The 18,853-nt window shown below is 25.3% G+C and overlaps 7 protein-coding genes across 7 annotated transcripts; 4 read left to right on the top strand and 3 right to left on the bottom strand.

Annotated features, from left to right (window-relative positions):
- Window positions 1-889: 889 nt before the first annotated feature.
- Phum_PHUM465390 (uncharacterized protein) lies at window positions 890-3,746 on the bottom strand (the record flags this gene model as incomplete). Its single annotated transcript, XM_002430125.1, has 5 exons — window positions 890-1,012; window positions 1,124-1,359; window positions 1,432-1,807; window positions 1,899-2,046; window positions 2,173-3,746. 5 exons carry the CDS (start codon window positions 3,744-3,746, stop codon window positions 890-892), a joined length of 2,457 nt encoding a protein of 818 aa, XP_002430170.1.
- Window positions 3,747-4,881: 1,135 nt separating this feature from the next.
- Window positions 4,882-6,505, top strand: Phum_PHUM465380 (uncharacterized protein; the record flags this gene model as incomplete). Its single annotated transcript, XM_002430124.1, has 4 exons — window positions 4,882-4,914; window positions 5,192-5,726; window positions 5,798-6,025; window positions 6,207-6,505. 4 exons carry the CDS (start codon window positions 4,882-4,884, stop codon window positions 6,503-6,505), a joined length of 1,095 nt encoding a protein of 364 aa, XP_002430169.1.
- A 111-nt stretch (window positions 6,506-6,616) lies between these two features.
- On the top strand, window positions 6,617-7,830 carry Phum_PHUM465370 (uncharacterized protein; the record flags this gene model as incomplete). The annotated part of the gene is made up of 5 exons (XM_002430123.1): window positions 6,617-6,898; window positions 7,013-7,143; window positions 7,217-7,469; window positions 7,553-7,689; window positions 7,776-7,830. The coding sequence occupies 5 exons, from the start codon at window positions 6,617-6,619 to the stop codon at window positions 7,828-7,830; spliced, it is 858 nt and encodes a 285-aa protein (XP_002430168.1).
- A 453-nt stretch (window positions 7,831-8,283) lies between these two features.
- On the bottom strand, window positions 8,284-9,499 carry Phum_PHUM465360 (alpha-methylacyl-CoA racemase, putative; the record flags this gene model as incomplete). The annotated part of the gene is made up of 2 exons (XM_002430122.1): window positions 8,284-9,312; window positions 9,392-9,499. 2 exons carry the CDS (start codon window positions 9,497-9,499, stop codon window positions 8,284-8,286), a joined length of 1,137 nt encoding a protein of 378 aa, XP_002430167.1.
- Window positions 9,500-9,591: 92 nt separating this feature from the next.
- Window positions 9,592-10,224, bottom strand: Phum_PHUM465350 (UDP-N-acetylglucosamine transferase subunit ALG14, putative; the record flags this gene model as incomplete). The annotated part of the gene is made up of 1 exon (XM_002430121.1): window positions 9,592-10,224. The coding sequence occupies one exon, from the start codon at window positions 10,222-10,224 to the stop codon at window positions 9,592-9,594; it is 633 nt and encodes a 210-aa protein (XP_002430166.1).
- A 597-nt stretch (window positions 10,225-10,821) lies between these two features.
- Window positions 10,822-11,923, top strand: Phum_PHUM465340 (eukaryotic translation initiation factor, putative; the record flags this gene model as incomplete). The annotated part of the gene is made up of 4 exons (XM_002430120.1): window positions 10,822-10,928; window positions 11,117-11,555; window positions 11,652-11,833; window positions 11,914-11,923. The coding sequence occupies 4 exons, from the start codon at window positions 10,822-10,824 to the stop codon at window positions 11,921-11,923; spliced, it is 738 nt and encodes a 245-aa protein (XP_002430165.1).
- Window positions 11,924-13,192: 1,269 nt separating this feature from the next.
- On the top strand, window positions 13,193-17,273 carry Phum_PHUM465330 (sodium/potassium-transporting ATPase subunit beta-2, putative; the record flags this gene model as incomplete). Its single annotated transcript, XM_002430119.1, has 7 exons — window positions 13,193-13,328; window positions 15,786-15,926; window positions 16,132-16,251; window positions 16,327-16,505; window positions 16,617-16,727; window positions 16,862-17,030; window positions 17,170-17,273. The coding sequence occupies 7 exons, from the start codon at window positions 13,193-13,195 to the stop codon at window positions 17,271-17,273; spliced, it is 960 nt and encodes a 319-aa protein (XP_002430164.1).
- Between the last annotated feature and the right edge of the window lie 1,580 nt (window positions 17,274-18,853).

The raw sequence follows: 18,853 nt of genomic DNA, 5'->3' as shown, positions 1-18,853 counted from the left end.
ATGTAAAAAAAAAGAAAAAAAATTATATATATGATAACCTTAAAAAAATATTATTTAAATTAGTAAAATTTAATTTTTTTTTTTTTTTTTTTTGATTTAGAGAAAATTTTAATGAAAATTTTGAGAATAACTAAATTTATCTAAATTTTTCTTTGTTAAGGGTTTCTTTTTTTTTTTTGTTTAATACACATTGAGAGTGAGTTATTTGACAAAAATTTAAATGTTTTGTGCTTTAATTAAATAAAAAATGGAAAATAATTTTTTATTTGAAATGATAAAAATTTCGTAAAAGTAAAAAAAAAATCTTAAAAGTGTTTAAGATTAGTTTAAAAAATAAATTACAAATGAAAAATTTGTATTTAATTTTTTTTATGTGTAAAATGGTTCGTTCATTTATTTAGTATATACACTTGTAATGTATTTAATTAAAATTAAATAATAATAAAAAAATATTATTGAAATAATAATAATATTTTTAGTTTAAATAAAAAACTATCTTAAACGAAAAATAATTATATTTAATAATTAAATAAAAAGATATTTTCTAAATTGTATTATTTTAATGGCAATTTTTCCCTTATATATATATAAATTTCTTAAAAATTTATTAAATAAACTATTTATTTATTTTTTTCAATCGATAAATATTCAAAACGTAAGTTATAATAATAAAAAAAATAAGTTGATCGAGGCTCCTAAATAATTTATATTATGATGTACACCATCTTATTTTGAAGTAAAAAATTACATGCCTATTATTTTCATTTTAAATTAAAAATTTTATTTTATTTTTAATTATTATTTTTATTACCATTATTAATGGACACACAAAATAAAACAAAAAAAAATATTTACTTTAGCTAATATAATATTATTAAAAAAATAAAAATTACAAAGCCATTTTTCTTCCTTCTATTGATATTTCAACTGCTCTTCTAGATTGTTTGAGTCTTTTATTATCTATATAATTTTTCATGTGCCTTTCAAATCGATTCATTTGTTTTTTCGTCGACTGTAAAAAAAAAAAAAAAAAAACATAAAAATAATTTATTTAAATATTGCGTTGATTAATTTCCCCATCCCCTTCCCCGCCCCACCCCCAAACTACAAATATTTTGCTTACTCTGCTAATATCGGTATCGACTTTCCATTTGGGTCGATTTACGTAATCTTTTGTCGAAGGTAACGGAACTCTGGCTCTGGCAACCCAACCCTTATCTCCAGGTCTTAAAGGTTTACCATCGTCCTTAAAAGCTTTGCTAATATCTTTGTCTTCACTGTAAGAGGTATCGTTCGAAGATCTAAGTCTTTTTGGATTTTGTTCCAAATCTCTTTGCAGTCTTTCTTCCCTAGACATTGCTGCAATAAACATGAATCATAAATAATTTTTGAAAAAATTGTACTAATTAATATTTAATAGTGATATTAAACCTTTAAAATCCGTCGACAAATTAAATATGGGTCTTGCCCATTCGTTAATTAATTTCCCGGCTCTCTCCTTATTTTCCTTTGTTTCTTTCGGATGTTTATATAAATACATAATGGCTTTCCCGATGCCGGAGTGTTTCAATGTTGACTGATCCACCCTAGGAAATTCACTTAACAATTTCAATATGTTTTCACGAATTCTAAGAGAAGGTAAACTCCTGTCTGGCATAGGAGCTAACCAATCGGTTAAAACTGATAAGACATTATGTTCGATGAAAGCTAATTGCAAATCATGTTTCTTTAATTGGGACATTACGGTTGGTAGCATGGCTATTTTATTTGTTGCCGGTTGCATTTCTTGATTTAACTTTCTATCCTCCTGTAAATCAAGGACATTAGGATTAAATTAAAAATCAAATACATAAAGACTTCAATAATGCAAAAAAAAAAAAATTTTGTTTAATATTTACTTCTGCTGCTCCTTTCATATCTCCTATCAACTGAGCAATTATATCGTCATTGTCATTAATAATATCAATATCTTTCCGTCTTTTTCTCTTAGTTTGCTCTTCTTTCTTTTTTTGAAGCATTAAATCAAAATCGGAAAGCATGTCCAAACTGGAAATTAACAATAAGTATGTATACCCTTTTTTTTTTTTTTTTTTAATATTTACATGTTTTGATTTTATTATTATTATTATTTACCTGCTAGATGGCTCAATACCATCGTTTGAATCATCAGACATTGTCGGAAGTATAGCTTCATTATTTTCATTCGTATTTTCCTCATTAGTTTCCGTCTTTGCCTGTTCATCTTCGACATTTTCTTTTTCTACATCATCTTCTTCATTGTCAGACAAAGGTTTTTTTTTTTTAACAACTTCTTCTTCCTCAGAATCCGATAATAATTGTTTACGTTTCCGTGATATTTTTTCAGAGCCAGACGGAGAAGTAGACCTAGAACGCGACTTTCGAGAACCACTTCTAGAGCGATCGGATTCTTTTGAATTGCTTCGTGATCTATTTGATCCTTTAGAACCACTTCGGGAACGTCTGGATGCAGCAGACCCACTTCGTGAACGTTTCGATGCAGCAGAACCACTTCTTGAACGTCTGGACACAGCTGAACCACTTCGTGATCGTTTTGATGCGGCAGATCCACTTCGTGAACGTTTTGATGCGGCAGATCCACTTCGTGAACGTTTCGATGTAGCGGATCCACTTCGTGAACGTTTCGATGCAGCAGAACCACTTCGTGAACGTTTCGATGCAGCAGAACCACTTCGTGAACGTTTCGATGCAGCAGAACCACTTCGGGAACGTTTCGATCCAGCAGACCCACTTCTAGAACGTCTGGATGCAGCGGAACCACTTCTAGAACGTCTAGACGCAGCAGAACCACTTCGGGAACGTCTGGACGCAGCAGAACCACTTCGGGAACGTCTGGACGCAGCAGAACCACTTCGTGATCGTTTTGATGCGGCAGATCCACTTCGTGAACGCTTTGATGCGGCAGAACCACTTCGTGAACGTTTTGAAGCAGCAGATCCACTTCTTGACCGCCTAGATGCAGGTGAACCATTTCTTGAGTGTTTTGATACAACTGAGCCACTTCTTGATCGCCTAGATGCAGCTGAACCACTTCTAGAACGTCTTGATGCAGCAGAGCCACTTCTTGATCTTCTAGATGCAGGTGAACCGTTTCTTGAATGTTTTGATGCAGCTGAACCACTTCTTGATCTTCTAGATTTTGCTGATTCGCTTTTTACAGATGTAACAGAATTACTCCTAGATTTTCTTAAATCGGGTGATTTACTATTAGATTTTCTTGAAGTATTTGAACCACTCCTGGACCTTCTATTATCTTGTTCCACATTGCCGTTGTGTAAATTCACATTGCTGTCATCACAATTATTTTCATAACAAGTGGTTACATCTTGATCAGTTGAGTTTTGTTTTTCATTGCAATCTACATTATTTTCTGATGAATTAATTTTTGTTAACTCTGCATCTGCTTCAACAAAATTGAGAGTTTCATTTTCAGACTTTCTACTTTTCTTTTCGGATGTATCGGAAGTATTGCTCAAACTTTTATTAGATTTTTCCGATTCTCTACTTGAGCTTCTTGATCTTACTGGTGACTTTGGAGAATAAGAATCTGTTTTATCCGAAGAATTTAGAGTAGATGATTCATGCTTAGTTGTTAAATTTGAACCCAGAAAAGTATCGAAATTTTCATCTTGAATTTCGCTTTCCCCATTTACTGGGTTACATAGTTTTTCTTGTGCACTAGTATCAGTTTCTAAATTACAGTCCATGATTTTACTTTGGTTAATATTATCAAAATATTATTAATCGAAAAATCTTACTTTTCATGAAATACAATATTCATTAAATCACAGTCATAGTTCATTAGTTTTAAAAATGATTTATAGTAAACTATTAAATCAATTTTTATAGAAATTTTTGTCTCATAATTTTTTCTACTGTAAAAATTATAAATTCTGTAATATTATTTACAGAAACAATATATTACCAGTTTATGTATAAGACTTTTATCATTTAATACTATTTATAAATTCTTATTTCATGACGTTTATATGGTTAGTCTGATTACCCTGTGAAAATAAGAAAAAAACTCATTCAATTTAAATTAAAATCTAAAATTAATTATAAACGAATTTTTTAAATTAAATGCTTATAAACGTAATTAAAAATTCAAGGAAAATTTTATAAGTTAAATAATATGCTTTTAACTTTTTGTCCTTACTTTAAAAATGTCCATCTTAAAAGAAAATTTATTTCAATGAATTGTATTGTAAAAAAAAAAAACAGAAAAGAAAAAATTGAATAATATTTGTAAGATAATATATTTTCGAAAATTTTGTTCGATTATAAGAATAAAAATAAAATTGAAACAATAAAAACTCTTTTAAATGCCCTTTGAAAAATATAAATATATTTTTTTTTCTTAAACTTACGTGCAACACGAACACAACATCAAAACATTAATCATGGAAGCTAACTCTAAGACCACGTCCACTAATGTCATAGAGTATATAAATTATCATTTACTTTTTCAAAAAAAAAAAAAAACTTATTTTTTAAGCAAGAGTTTTGTTATAGTGAGATCAAGTATTTTTATTTTTAATAATTAAAAGGTATTTTACCGTGTGAAGAATAACTTTCTTTTATTTATCCTAATTTATTTTAAATATAAATAGAAATAATTTTTATTTAAAACTGCTGATCCTGTACTATTCTTAAGTTTTTAGGAATGAAAAATTTAAGTCTGCAAAAGTCTGTATTTGGATGGTTCTTTTGAAATCGCTTTAACTGCATTCAGGGGTGCAATATTCTTTGATCATTGAAAATTTTAAGTATGAAGGTTTTATCGTGGGTTAGTTTATTTTTGGCTCTTTTATGTGAAAACAAAATTTGTTTCGTTTAAAAATGTTTTTCAACATTAATTTTTACAAAATACATGTTTAAGTATTCAGTTAATTTTATCTGTAAGGTTTAACTTGATTTCTGATTTATAATTTGTTAACATCAAAAAAATTTTTACAATTGCCTACATTGTGTAGCATTAGTAATTTGTTAAAAGCTTATAAAAATAGGGTTATGATGAAAAAAAAGTTTTTAAAGATTAAATTACGAGTTTGAGAGTATTTAATTAGATACTGTCATCAACCAGTGTGGAGCTCATGATTAATGTTTTTATTCCCTTTTTTTAACAGCTCACAAAAGTATTTAATTTTAGGGAAGCAACTCTCATGGCCAATTAGGTCAAGGAAGTCTCATTGATCAGTTATTAGTTCCAACTGAGATAGACTTCAGTGTAGAAGCTAAATGCATCACTGGAGGTGGAAAACACACAGTTTTAATAACTTCTACCAATGATGTATTTATTTGTGGTGATAATGACAAAGGACAACTGGGGCGAAAGTTATCTACCATTGCATTACATGTATTTCAGCCAATAAATTCTTCTATTAAAGTTTTAAAAGTAGCTTGTGGTTGGGATTTTAATTTAGCTTTAACTGAAAATTTTAATGTTTTGGGTTGGGGTTCAAATTCTTTTGGACAATTAGGATTGCCTTTAGAAAAAATTAAATACATAAGTACCCCAACTGTTATATTTAGTAATGAAGCATTGCAAATTAAAGCTGGCCTAAGACATTCTGTTATTATCGATACAAAGGGAATAGTTTTTACATCAGGTTATGGTAGAAAGGGTCAATTAGGTTTGTGTTTTAACAATAGTATTCCTGTTAAGATTGATAAATTTACAAAAGGTACAGCACTGAATGAGAATCACAATAATAATTTTATTTTACAAATGTGTTACAATTAAAAGTTTTTTTAGTTGAGGGTATTGACAATTGTCAGGATGTATCTTGTGGTGAATGTCATTGTATTGCCCAAACTACCAATGGGGAATTTTACTCATGGGGAAATAATAAATATGGACAACTTGGATTTGACCCAAGTATAGTTACTTTTCTTTCCACGCCAAAAAAATTATTTTTAAAAGTAAAAAATCCTAGTTGTAGTCAATTATTTAGTGGTTGGGCTCATAATTCTATACTTACAGGTTGGCTATTTGTGATTAAATATTGTTTAAATTAATATTATTTTACAATTTTAAAAAATAATTAATTAACAGACACACACACACACACACATCTTTCTTTATTTTTCTTGCATTAAATTTAGAAAAAATAAAAAAATTCTTATATTGCAAGCAATTGACGAAACTGATTTTTTTTTTTTAGATGAAGGGCACTTAATTACATGGGGAAGAAATGATTTAGGGCAGTTAGGAGAAGAAAGAGAGAATGCATGGGTACCTAGCCCATTAAAAAGTTTAAATAGAATTAAACAAATATCGCTTGGCTCTCATCATTCAGTCGCACTTACAGAGTCTGGAACTGTATTTACTTGGGGTTGGAATGAACATGGAAATTGTGGTAATGATAGCTCAGAAGACTTGCTTACACCACATATGTTAAAAAAAATTTCAAATGTTAAATTGGTAGGATCTGGTGCTGCACATAGTTTTCTTTGCTTATAGTATAGTAAATATTAATTTTTTTTCATTTTTTCGATAAATTATAGATAACCTCTATTTTTGTATTAAATATTATTATTATTACTTTTTCAGAGTAAGAACAAAAAAAAAAAAATGGAAAGTGCTATTTTAGAAATCAGTAATCCTGATTTAATACCTGCTGAAATTACAAACGATGAAGATAATATTCCACTTTTAGACAATAACATGAATTATACTCATTTTTTTCAAACATATTTATTATCGAATAAACCTTGCCTTATTAAAAACATGACTGATAATTGGCCTTGTAGTTCAGATTGGGTAAAACACAAATCACTCAATGTTGAATATTTTAGAAACCGTTACACCAATATAGATGTTCCTGTATCAAATTGTGGGAAAAGGGAATTTAACGTACAACAAAAGTCTACAATGACTTTATTCAATTACTTGGATTACTGGGAATCTTATAAGAAATTATCAAATCAAAAAGAATGCTTATATTTAAAAGACTGACATTTTGTCAAGGAGTTTCCATATGAAAATGTTTACAGAGTTCCCTGTTATTTTGCATCGGATTGGTTAAATGAATATTATGATAATAATCCAGATCTCAAAGATGATTATCGTTTTGTATATATAGGACCTAAAAATTCTTGGTATGCATGAATTTATTTAAAAGTTGAAAAATTTTACTTTTATTTGGAATTATATATAAATTGTTTTTTACAGGACGCCTTTTCATGTAGATGTATTCACATCATACAGTTGGTCAATCAATATTACAGGTAAAAAAAGATGGATACTATTCCCACCTGGAAAAGAAAAATTTTTCATGGACCAGTTAGGGAACTTGAATTACGATATTGATTTAAATAAAATTAATATAGAAAAATCGAAGGAATTTTTATTTTTTGATATTATACAAGAAGAAGGACAAGGATTATTTGTACCTTCAGGATGGCATCATCAAGTTTGGAATTTGGTTAGTACAAAAAGAAAATTAAAACAGATCATTTTCAATAAAATCCTTTTATTTAAATTTGTTTTTCCTAAAAATTTATTTAGGAAGATGCTATTTCAATAAATCATAATTGGATAAATGGTTGCAACATTCATTTTATATGGAACTCCTTGAAAAAAAATTTATCGGATGTGAAAAATGAAATTTCTGATTGTAAAGACATGGATAATTGGTCTTCTCAGTGCCAACTAATTCTTTCATCAAATTTCGGATTTGATTATAATTTTTTTTATAAATTCCTTATGTTTATAATAAAAAAAAGATTAGAGACATTGAAAAAGAAAGAAAAATTTTCAGTGGTTGGAACATGGCGTTTTGGTGAAAATCATATTAAATTTGATTTGAAAAAAGCTTTAACGATTTTTAAAATGCTAGAAAATGATGTCGATTTTTTAGATATAGTCAAATTTAAAGGTAACATGAATCATTCTTTAGAATTTATCGATAGCTTAAATAGTATTTTAAAATAATTAAATTTTTTGCTAATTAGAAAGTAAATAATATTAATTGAAAAATTTATACTTACGTAATATATATATTTATGTAAATTTATTGCTCAAAATATTTTTATAAAAATTTTTTACTAACGGTTAATTTTTTCCAAAGCATTTTTTTTAAACACTTATTATAACTTTAATAAAAAAAATAAAAAAGATTTTTTTCTTAATATAAAACTTTCTGTGATTATATTATTTTTCCCTTTTCCCCCAAATTTCCTATGAACCAATTGTACACAATTAAAATTTCATTAGAATTAGTAATTTTTAACTTATTACTAAAGTTTAGAACTTGTTATAATTTTAATAACGCCATTTAAATCCAATTCTTTAATTTCCTCCTTATTATAACCAAGTTCTAATAAAATTTCCTCTGAATTAAAACCATTTTCTACGTGAGAAACTTTTGCTTTTGTTACTCCAGGTGTTCTGCTTAATTTTGGCGCGGGATTGGGAATCATTGTACCATCTGTTAATCTGGTAAATGATTCTCTTTCTTTATTATGAACATGATCACCAACTTCAGTTTTGTCCAAAACTGGAGTAACACAGGCATCGACATTGTCAAATATTTCACACCATTCATCTCTATTTTTCGTTTTAAATATATCTGTAATGATTTTTTTCTTCTTAGAGAAATCCGACCACTGGTCACTTAAATCATTCGATTTTAAATGGTCTGTTAAAATTTTATAAAACTGAGTTTCTAAAGCACCAACTGCTAAAAACTTTCCATCTTTCGTTTCATAAGTATCATAAAAATGCGAACCAGTATCTAATATATTTAAACCTCTTTCATTTCCCCAAATTGGCAGCTTTTGACTCCTAAAAAGCCAACTGCTTAAATAAGCAACACCTTCTACCATGGAACAATCAATAATTTGCCCTTTATTTGATTTTGTTCTCTCAAATAATGCTAAAACTATTCCCAATGCACATAATAATCCTCCCCCACCGAAATCTGCGAGTAAATTAACTGGAGGTGTGGGTTTTTCATTATATCTACCCAAAAATGACAAAACCCCAGATACACTTAAAAAATTAATGTCATGGCCTGCTCTTGATGAGTATAAACCATACTGTCCGAAACCACTCAATCTAGCATAAATCAAACGAGGATTTGATTTCATCAAATTTTCTGGACCTAATTCAAGACTTTCCATAACTCCCTTTCTAAATGGCTCGAGTAAAACATCAGCATTTGAAGAAAGTTTTTTAAATATATTTTTCCCTTCCTCATCTTTAAGATTCAATGCAAGTGACTTTTTACCATTACTTAAACAATCTGCTGTAGAAGATGAAGAGATCTATAAAAAAAAAGAGTAAATAACTAAACACCTATGAAAACTCTAAAAAAAAAATTAAAACAATAATTTTTTCCCTTACTTTATCGATTCTAATAACTGAAGCACCAAAATCAGCTAATATTGCTCCACAAAAAGGAGATGGAGCTAAGCCAGCTAATTCTAAAACCTTAATTCCTTTTAATGGCATATTTTAATGTCTGGAAGTTTATATTTCAATTAAATTAAAAATAAAAATCACTTAAAATTTTTTTTTTTTGTCAACAAAGCATTTATTTCAAATTATACAAGTCTTCCTAAAAAAAGAGTTTTAGGGTATTTCTTATATAATTCTAACCATTGAACTATCACAACATTTGCTAAGTACAATAAAATTTTCCCTGACAATGATAGAGTTTTTGTACGACAAATGCTTTCGATGAAAATTATTTTAGTTTTTAGCAAAAATAATGTGTTTAAAAGAAATCCTACACCACAGATGGGAACACAAGTTCCAGGACCATTACAAAGAATAAGATCTGGCTTAAAATTGAAAACAATTGGTACACTTTTCAATGTTGAATATAATGTAGTAATAACAGAAGTGAAATAAGATTGATTTACTTTTCGACTTCTAGGAATTTCTAAAATAATAAAGTTATCATTTGAAATAGTTTTTGACATTTTTTCAAATTCTTCAATTTTGTATTTACTGAAGTTATCAGCTTCTGCTATAACATATAGGCGCGGTTGATATAAATTTTGATTTAAATTTTTAATTAATTTTAACATCTCAAGAGTATGTCCTCCAGATCCCATTACAACAAGAACTCGTGCTGTTTTTTTAAAAATTTTATCTCTGTTTTTAAACAATACACTCCAAAATATCCTAATTAATAATATTAACAAAAAACACAGTAAAATATTTCCTAACATTTTATTTTAAGTAAGTAAAACTTTTAAACAGTTTATATAAAGATACTAAAATATTTGTCTTATATTGACTTCTTTTGTGAATTGACAATTATTTAAGTTTAGTTTTATTAACAATTCAATACAATAATAATAAAAAAACTAAACACTTATTAATTGACAATATCTGTAAAAGAAATAAAATAAAAATTGAGTTAACGAAATTACTTATTCATTTTACGATAATTAAACGCATATTTAATAAGGTAAAATTGCAATATCAGCTTGTTTTACAAACTTTCTGATAAGTTAGCAATAATAAAAAATTCAAAAAATTATTAAAAAACTTTGTGTTTGAAATAATTTTTTTGTTACATGACTGATAACGGTAAAACCCTTATAAATATTAAATCAATTCTGAATGATATTTTTAAGGTTTCATATAAAATAACAAAAATTATAGTAAAACAAAACTTACTCTGAATTAACACATACACAACTCCGATAGATGGACATGACGTCACAGTATTTAAACGACTCGTTTAAGCGTCTTGTTGCAGACGTTCTAAAGAATCAACTTAAATTTATAAAATTCAATTTACGGTTATAGTAAATTTTGTTATGGCTGTGCGGGTTCAATTTGAAAATAATAATGAAGTTGGAGTTTTTTCAAAATTAACAAACTCTTATTGTCTCGTTGCTATTGGAGGATCTGAAAACTTTTACAGGTAACTTTGTTCATATTTTATTTTGGCACGTTTTCGTTATACCCGGTTCGTTGCATGATTGTAGGTAATTATTTTGTAATATAAAATTAAAAATTGAACGACAGTCGTTAACGAATATTATACCACCATAATCTACTTTGTTTTATAGTTTTTGGGATTTTATAATAAAGTAGATACTTTATTTACAGTGTTTTCGAAGCAGAATTATCCGAAAGTATACCAGTCATTCATTCTTCCATAGGAGGTTGTCGAATAATTGGACGTATGTGCGTTGGAAATAAAAATGGTTTGCTTGTCCCTAATACAACCACAGATACAGAATTACAACATTTACGAAACTCTCTGCCAGACTCTGTCAAAATTCAAAGAGTGGAAGAAAGGTTATCAGCCTTAGGAAATGTAATTACTTGTAATGATTATGTAGCCCTAGTACATCCAGATTTAGACAGAGAAACAGAAGAAATTTTATCTGATGTTTTAAGTGTAGAAGTATTTCGCCATACAGTCGCATCAAATGTTTTAGTCGGCTCTTACACAATATTATCCAATAATGGAGGGTTAGTTCATCCGAAAACCTCAATTCAAGATCAAGATGAATTATCATCATTGCTACAGGTTCCCTTAGTTGTAAGTAATTCTTAATATGAAAGCTATTAAATGTCATCAACAAAGATTTTTAGCCTTCCTATCAATGTTATTAAAATTATAATTACTTTTAATTAGGCTGGCACAGTTAATAGAGGTTCAGATGTCATAGCAGCAGGTATGGTAGTCAATGATTGGTCTGCATTTTGTGGAATGGATACAACTTCTACTGAAATATCAGTTATAGAAAGTGTTTTTAAATTAAATGAAGCTCAACCTTCTGCTATCACTACCGCCATGAGAGCCTCATTAATCGAAAGGTAAAAATTATATAAATGTGTTTAAAATTTATAATGAAAGAATCAAATAATAATTTCATATGACTTTTTTTTTATTTCAGCATGTCATAGCATTTAATAAGATTTATTTAAATTAAGGATAAAATTTAAAAACTATGGAGGACACAAGCCATTTGAAAAATTTACTTAAATCTATAATTTTTACCTTTAATTCATGTAAAGGAAATTTTTTCAGTATAAAAATTTTTTTAATTGTCATTTTTTTTAAAATTTTTTTTACACCTTAATTACACTTGTTTAAAAATAATGTTTTTTTTTATAAAAGGTTCATTTCAGTAAAAAAATAATTTTAATTTTCTTATGTATAATTAATTATTATTATAATGATAATAGTTTGACTAATTAAAAAAATTTTTTTACAAGAGAAAATTAATAAATTTTTTTATATTTCTGCCTGAAAGTTATATATTATTTTTTTAATATATATATTTACTACTTTTTAATGAAATTAAATTTATTATTTAAATTTTATTAAACATAAAACTTTAAAATTTCTTTTTTTTATAAGAAAAAAACATTTTCCTTCATAACGTTTATAAGTCTACAAAAAAAATTTATTATAAAATTTAATATGTTTTTAGAAAAAAATTTCGTTTTCTGAATTTAAATCGTTTTCTACCTTCATAAAATTTAAAAAAAAAAGAAATACTCTACACGTGATAAACGAAAATTACATTAAATTTTATTTTAAGTATTTTAATCAATAAAAAAAAATTTAAAGTCAAATACTTTAAACTATAATAATAATAGAGGATTTTGGACATAATGAGCTAATTATTTATCTTTTTTTAATTTAAATTAAACAATTTATCAAAAAAAAGAAAAAAGTTTCGGTTAAAATTAAATTTTAAGAGGGATATGTCGAATTATTTTAAATCAATATAATTTTAAAATGGAATAAATAAATAAATAAAAAAAAATGTCAAATGGACTTTATTGAATATTATTTAGTCCGCCATATTTAAATATGGAAAGAATATTTATTGGTCGATAAGGTAAGTTGGTCAATTACGGGGCGATAGATGGCGAACAAAATTCAAGGCAATATCGCGTGAAATAAGAGACTCGGATGTGTCGGACAGTATATGCGCGGTAGAGTTTCTCTGGTCGAAGGCTCGACAGCTCATACGATCTATAAAATCCCTGACAGTTATCACAGTTGCACCCTTCTTCATTTTTTTTTTATCGTTTATTGAAGGGTGACTTTTCTTTTTCTCTCTTTCTCTCACTAAGTTTTTTTTTTTTTTTTTTTTTTTTTTATATATATATATTGTTGTTGGGTAAAAAAAAAAGAAAAATTTCTGAAAATACGGAAAAAAAATGTCTGAAAAAAATAAGGCCATAGAACAACAATTTTATACTCCGCCACCGAAAATTGGAAAATGGCAATCGTTTAAACAATTTTTATGGAATTCAGAAACAAGCCAATTTCTTGGTAGAACAGGCTCCAGTTGGGGTGAGTTTTTTTTCTTTTTTAATTTATTTAAAAAAACCTTTTTTTTTTAAACCATTTTAATACCTTAATCGTTATTTTTTTTTTGAATTTTTTCATATATATGTGTGTACCTTAATAATGATAATCTTCTTATTATTTTCCCCCCTTATAATAAATTAAATGAAAAAAAAAAAAAACCTTTTTTGGGAAAATGTAAAAATTTTGACCCATTTTTCCCAAAAAAAAAATTAAATTTAAAATAATCAAGTGAATATAATAATAATAATGATAATTATTAAATAAAAATTTAAATGTGTATGAAAAAAATCAATTAAAGAATTTCCATCAAAATTTTATGTAAAAATCATTAAAAAAAAAGGAAAAAAGAAAATTTTTTTTTTTTTTTTATTAACTGTTAAAAAAAAAAAAAAAGGTTCAAGGCCAAATGAGTCGATTTTCGCGAGAGTGAACAGAATTTTCAGAAAATATTTCCAAGAGCAAACTCCCTTGCAATAACAGTTTTTTCCAGTCGCCATTGTTCTATTTAAAATTTTTCATTTTTTTTTTTATTAACCTTAAACCTTTTTTTTTTAAATATTTATTATTTTACATACCTAAAATATTTATCATTATTATTATTTTACCATCATTAAATTTATTTTTTCGTCGTTTTATCCCAATATTTAATTTATTACAACTCGCATTAAAAAAAAAAAAAAAAAACGTTATATAATAAAATCAATTAATTTTTTTCCCACTTTTGAAAAAAAAAAAAAAAAAAAAATTCATTAAATAAAAAAATTCTTTTTTTTTTTTTCTTTTATTATTTTAATGGTAAATTATTTAAATAACGATTAAATTAATTTAATTAACAAAAATCATTTTATTTATTATAAATAAATAATTTATTAACGTAAAATATTTAATTTAAATAAAAAAAAAAAAAAAAAAACCTGATATTTATTAGAAATCCGAAAAAAAAGGAAAAATTGAAAAAAAAATTCATTTGCGTGATCAATAAATAAAAATGTTTACCAATAATTTTCTTTTCTTTTCTTTTTTTTTTAATTATTATTATTGTTGTTGTAAATTTTATAAAATCGAAAATTCTAGACGATTAAAAAAACAGAAATAAAAATTAAAAATAAAAAAAAATTTTCGGTTTGAATAACAACCTAATATAAAAAATCTTTAATAAGAAAAATGGCAGATGTCAATATATGGCCTCTATTAATCAATTTTGATTAAGTTTTGATATTTAAAAAATAATTATTTGATTCAAACAAAAAAAAAAAAAATATTTCTTTAAAAACGTTCATTTAACGTTTTTTTCGAATAATAATAAAAAAATTTTTTAACGTTAGAATACTTAAAAAATTAAATAAAATTGTAAAATTGAAAAAAAAAAAAAAATTTTTTTTATGTCCTTTAACTGAATTTATTTTTTTCTATCATACCTAAAAATCATTAAATATTTTTTAATTTTATTAAGTAATGGAGGACGAACGATCGAGAAGAAATGAAAAAAATAAAATAAAATAAAATAAAAAAAAAGGAAACGTATAAATGTAAAAAAAAAAAAAAAATTGTAACGGTAAAAAGTTTCACGGCAATCATTTAAAAATGGATACGATATTGATTTTTAAAAAACAAATTTAACCATTTTATAAAATTTTATAATGTTTTCCCCCGTTTTATACAACAATTTTCTTCTTCTTTTTTTTTTTTCTAAAAAAAAAAAAAATTCAAAGAAAATCAATAAAGAAACAAAAAATTTACCTTTTTTTTCCATTTTAAATTTAAATTTATTTTTTTTCTTAGTTTTGAAATAAAATGGGCGTAGGGGGGGATTTAAAAATTTTAATTTAATTTTAATAAATAAAATTAATTAGTAAATATTTATTATTATTATTCATATTACACATTCTCACTTTTAATTTTTTATAAAAATAAAACCATGTATGTAATTTCATCTCTTTATTAAATAAATTTGTCAAATATTTAAATTTAAAAAGAAATTAAATTTAATAGGTTGGAGACAATATTTTTTTTTTTTTTTTGTCAGGAAAATCTGTTAATTATATTTTATTGGTAAGGCCCTTGAACGTTGTTAATTGCTAAGCTGGTTAATTAACAAGTAAACCATTCTGTCAAGTATCTAACAAAAATTATTATTATTATTATTTTTTTTTTTCTCTCTTCAACTATAAAATTAATAAATAATTATTTGGGTAATAAATATGTCGCAATGACCAAAAAATTCATGCATACATCCAATTATTTGCAAATATATAAATCAAATATGGCGGAATGAAATTTAAAACAAAAAAAATATTAAATAATTTTTGTATTATTATATAATGAAAAATTTTTTTTTTTCCATTAGCGTTAATAATTATTATTATCACGTTGATAATAAAACGATCATTTATAAAACAATTACTATATTAATAACAATTTTTTTTCTTTTGTTTCCAGCAAAGATATTATTATTTTATGTCATTTTCTATGCCGGTCTCGCTGGTTTTTTCTCAGCCATGATGGTCGTTTTTTTTCAAACATTAGACTCTAAAATACCAAAATGGCAAGGAGACGAATCTCTGATTGGAAGTAATCCAGGTAATTTTTTTTTTTAAATTTTCCCCTTTCGATTAAATTTTTTTTTTAAATTATTGGAAAACCATTTGACTAAAATCTACAAATATTTAATGTATTCATCGCAAAATAATAAAATGGTTTTATTTAGAAAAAAAAAACTTTTATGTCGTGTTTCATGTTGACATTGTTATTTTTTTAGAAATAAATAATTTTTTGTTAATTGCAGGACTTGGCTTTCGACCTATGCCTCCTGATGCAAATGTTGAAAGTACTCTTATTTGGTTCAAAGCAAGCGACGAAAAAAATTATAGACATTGGACAGATGAATTGGACAAATTTCTTGAAGGTAACACTCAATAAACCATTGAGAATAATATTTTGTAACGAATAATAAATATGATATTAATTATTAAAATTATAGAATATAAGAAGAGGGGCACACAACCTGGAGGTCACAATATTGAACAATGCGATTATGATCGTCCACCACAACCTGGAAAAGTTTGCGATGTTAATATACGTGATTTGCATCCGTGCACTTCTGAAAATGCGTACAATTTTAAGCACAGCGGACCTTGTATTTTTTTGAAATTGAATAAAGTTCGTACCTGAAACTACCCCCCCCATTTAATCACAAAACATTTTCCTTTTTTTTTTTTTTTTTTTTTTTTTAATTTCATTTAAAATCTAACACATTTCTTGTTTTATTAGATTTATGGATGGAAACCTGTTTTTTACAATAATACGGATGATTTACCAGAAAAAATGTCAGAAGAATTAAAAAGATATATACACGATCAGAAACAAAGAAATGCTAAATCAGTGAGTAGTAGTAGTAGTAAAAAAAAAAAAAATTTTTTTAACGACAATTAACAAGGTTTAAGGTATAATTGAGACATTTTGAAATAAGAAAAAAAAAAAAGATAAATGATAATTACTTAGTTGTAAATATTTAGGTTAATACCGTTTGGGTTACTTGCGAAGGAGAAAATCCAGCCGATGTTGAAAATATTGGTCCAATTAATTACATGCCAGAACGCGGTTTTCCAGGTTACTTTTTCCCATATGAAAATAATGAAGGATACCTTAGTCCGATAGTTGCTGTTTATTTCGAAAGACCAGTCAGTAAGTGCCTAAAATGAAACAAAAAAAAAAAAAAAAAAAAAAACTTTAACCCATTGAACTCTAATAACTATTTACATTGAAACATTTTGTAAATTTTTACTTACGTTAATAATAATAATAATAATAAAATTTTAATTAGGTGGAGTACTTATTAATATTGAATGCAAAGCTTGGGCGCACAATATACACCACGATCGCCTAGAAAGAAGAGGGTCGGTCCATTTTGAACTTATGATAGATTAAATAAATAAAAGCGCAACTTAATCAACTGCCAACAAAAATAAATTATAAAAATAAATATATAAATTCAAATGAAAGTGAATTATTAATAAAAAAAAAAAAAATGTAGGTTTGAATGAGATTATGGATAAATAATATATATATAATTTACCAAAATTAAAAAGATGAACATTGGTTTCGCGTTTTTCCTCATTGTCTCAAGGGGAAAAATGTAAGACAAAATGAACAATAATCTCATAGTAGCATTATTTTTTAAAATCTTAAATTGTTAAAAAAAAAATTCTTTTCTTTCTTTTTTTTTTTTTTTTTGTTGTTGTTGTTTTTAATTTAATTATTTGCTTTGTAGAATGTACAAAAAAAAAAAGAAAGGTAAATTCATTTATTTATATGTAATTTATTATCTTTTAAATGTAGAATTAAGTAGTTTAAAAAATAATTTTTTCTGTAGTTTTAAAAATGTTAATTATTATTATTATTATTATTATTATGTGCAAAAAAAAAAAAAAAAAAAACTCATTACAACCTCAGATTGATTAACATCCTGAGAAATGACCAAAAAAAAAAAAAAAAAAATTAAAAAAAATATTATTATTTCAATAGGGCCTAATTCTTGTTACATAATTCTTGTTGTGTTATTGTACTTAAAATAAAATAAAATAAAATATTGTTAATAATAATAATAATAATAATATAAATAATAATTTTAAAAAATTTAAGATGCTTTAAAAAAATAATAATAATAATAATTTTAGCGTTGATTCAATTAGATTGTTTTAAATATATACACAAAAACCGAGAACAAGTTGATGTAAGTATGATAATTAAATAAAATACACCAGTTATTATTATTATTTTATTTTATTATTTTTTATTATTAATGTTGAAATTCAATAATTTAGTATTGGAATTTAATCTGAGGTTGTCACATTACAAATTTTATTCAAAAACAAATTAGAATTTTTCTTTTCGTTTATTTAAAAATTTATTTTTTTTCCCCTCCTCGACTAAAAAAAAAAAAAAAAAAAAAAAATCATTAAAATTTATAATAAAATTAAATTTGTTACTATAATTTTAGGTAATCTGTGATTTTATTTCAGCTTTAATTACAGATATTTTAAATTTTTAGCATATTTGTAATATTACCATCAAATGTTAAATTTTTTGCTTAATTATTAAACTATTAACGTTATTATATATTTGTATATAAGTGAATAAATGAGAGAAAAAAAAAAATCAAATTATTTTATCAGACAATACTTATCCTAATTCAAGGTTGCCTGGTCAGTGAACAACCTCTATTATTATTATTAAACATCATTCTCCTAAAAGAAAAACTTGTGGTTATTTCGTATAAATTAGCAACAAATACAATAATTGAATAAAAAATAAAAATTGATTAATTTTACAATTTAAAAATATGTTTAAAATAAAACTAATTAGAAATTTAGTTTAATTATAAATTTTTTTATTCTAATCCTTGCATCCTAATCCTTCACCTAATAATTGTTTTTTTTTTTTTTCTCATAAATAGTAAATCTATATGTAATTTATGTAACATTTTACATTTTAAAAAATTTTAAATT

This window comes from Pediculus humanus, genomic scaffold, assembly GCF_000006295.1.
Source record: "Pediculus humanus corporis 1103172108248 genomic scaffold, whole genome shotgun sequence".
Lineage (NCBI taxonomy): Eukaryota > Metazoa > Arthropoda > Insecta > Psocodea > Pediculidae > Pediculus > Pediculus humanus.
Note: the sequence above shows the minus strand (reverse complement) of the source record. Positions and strands in the feature narration are given on the sequence as shown.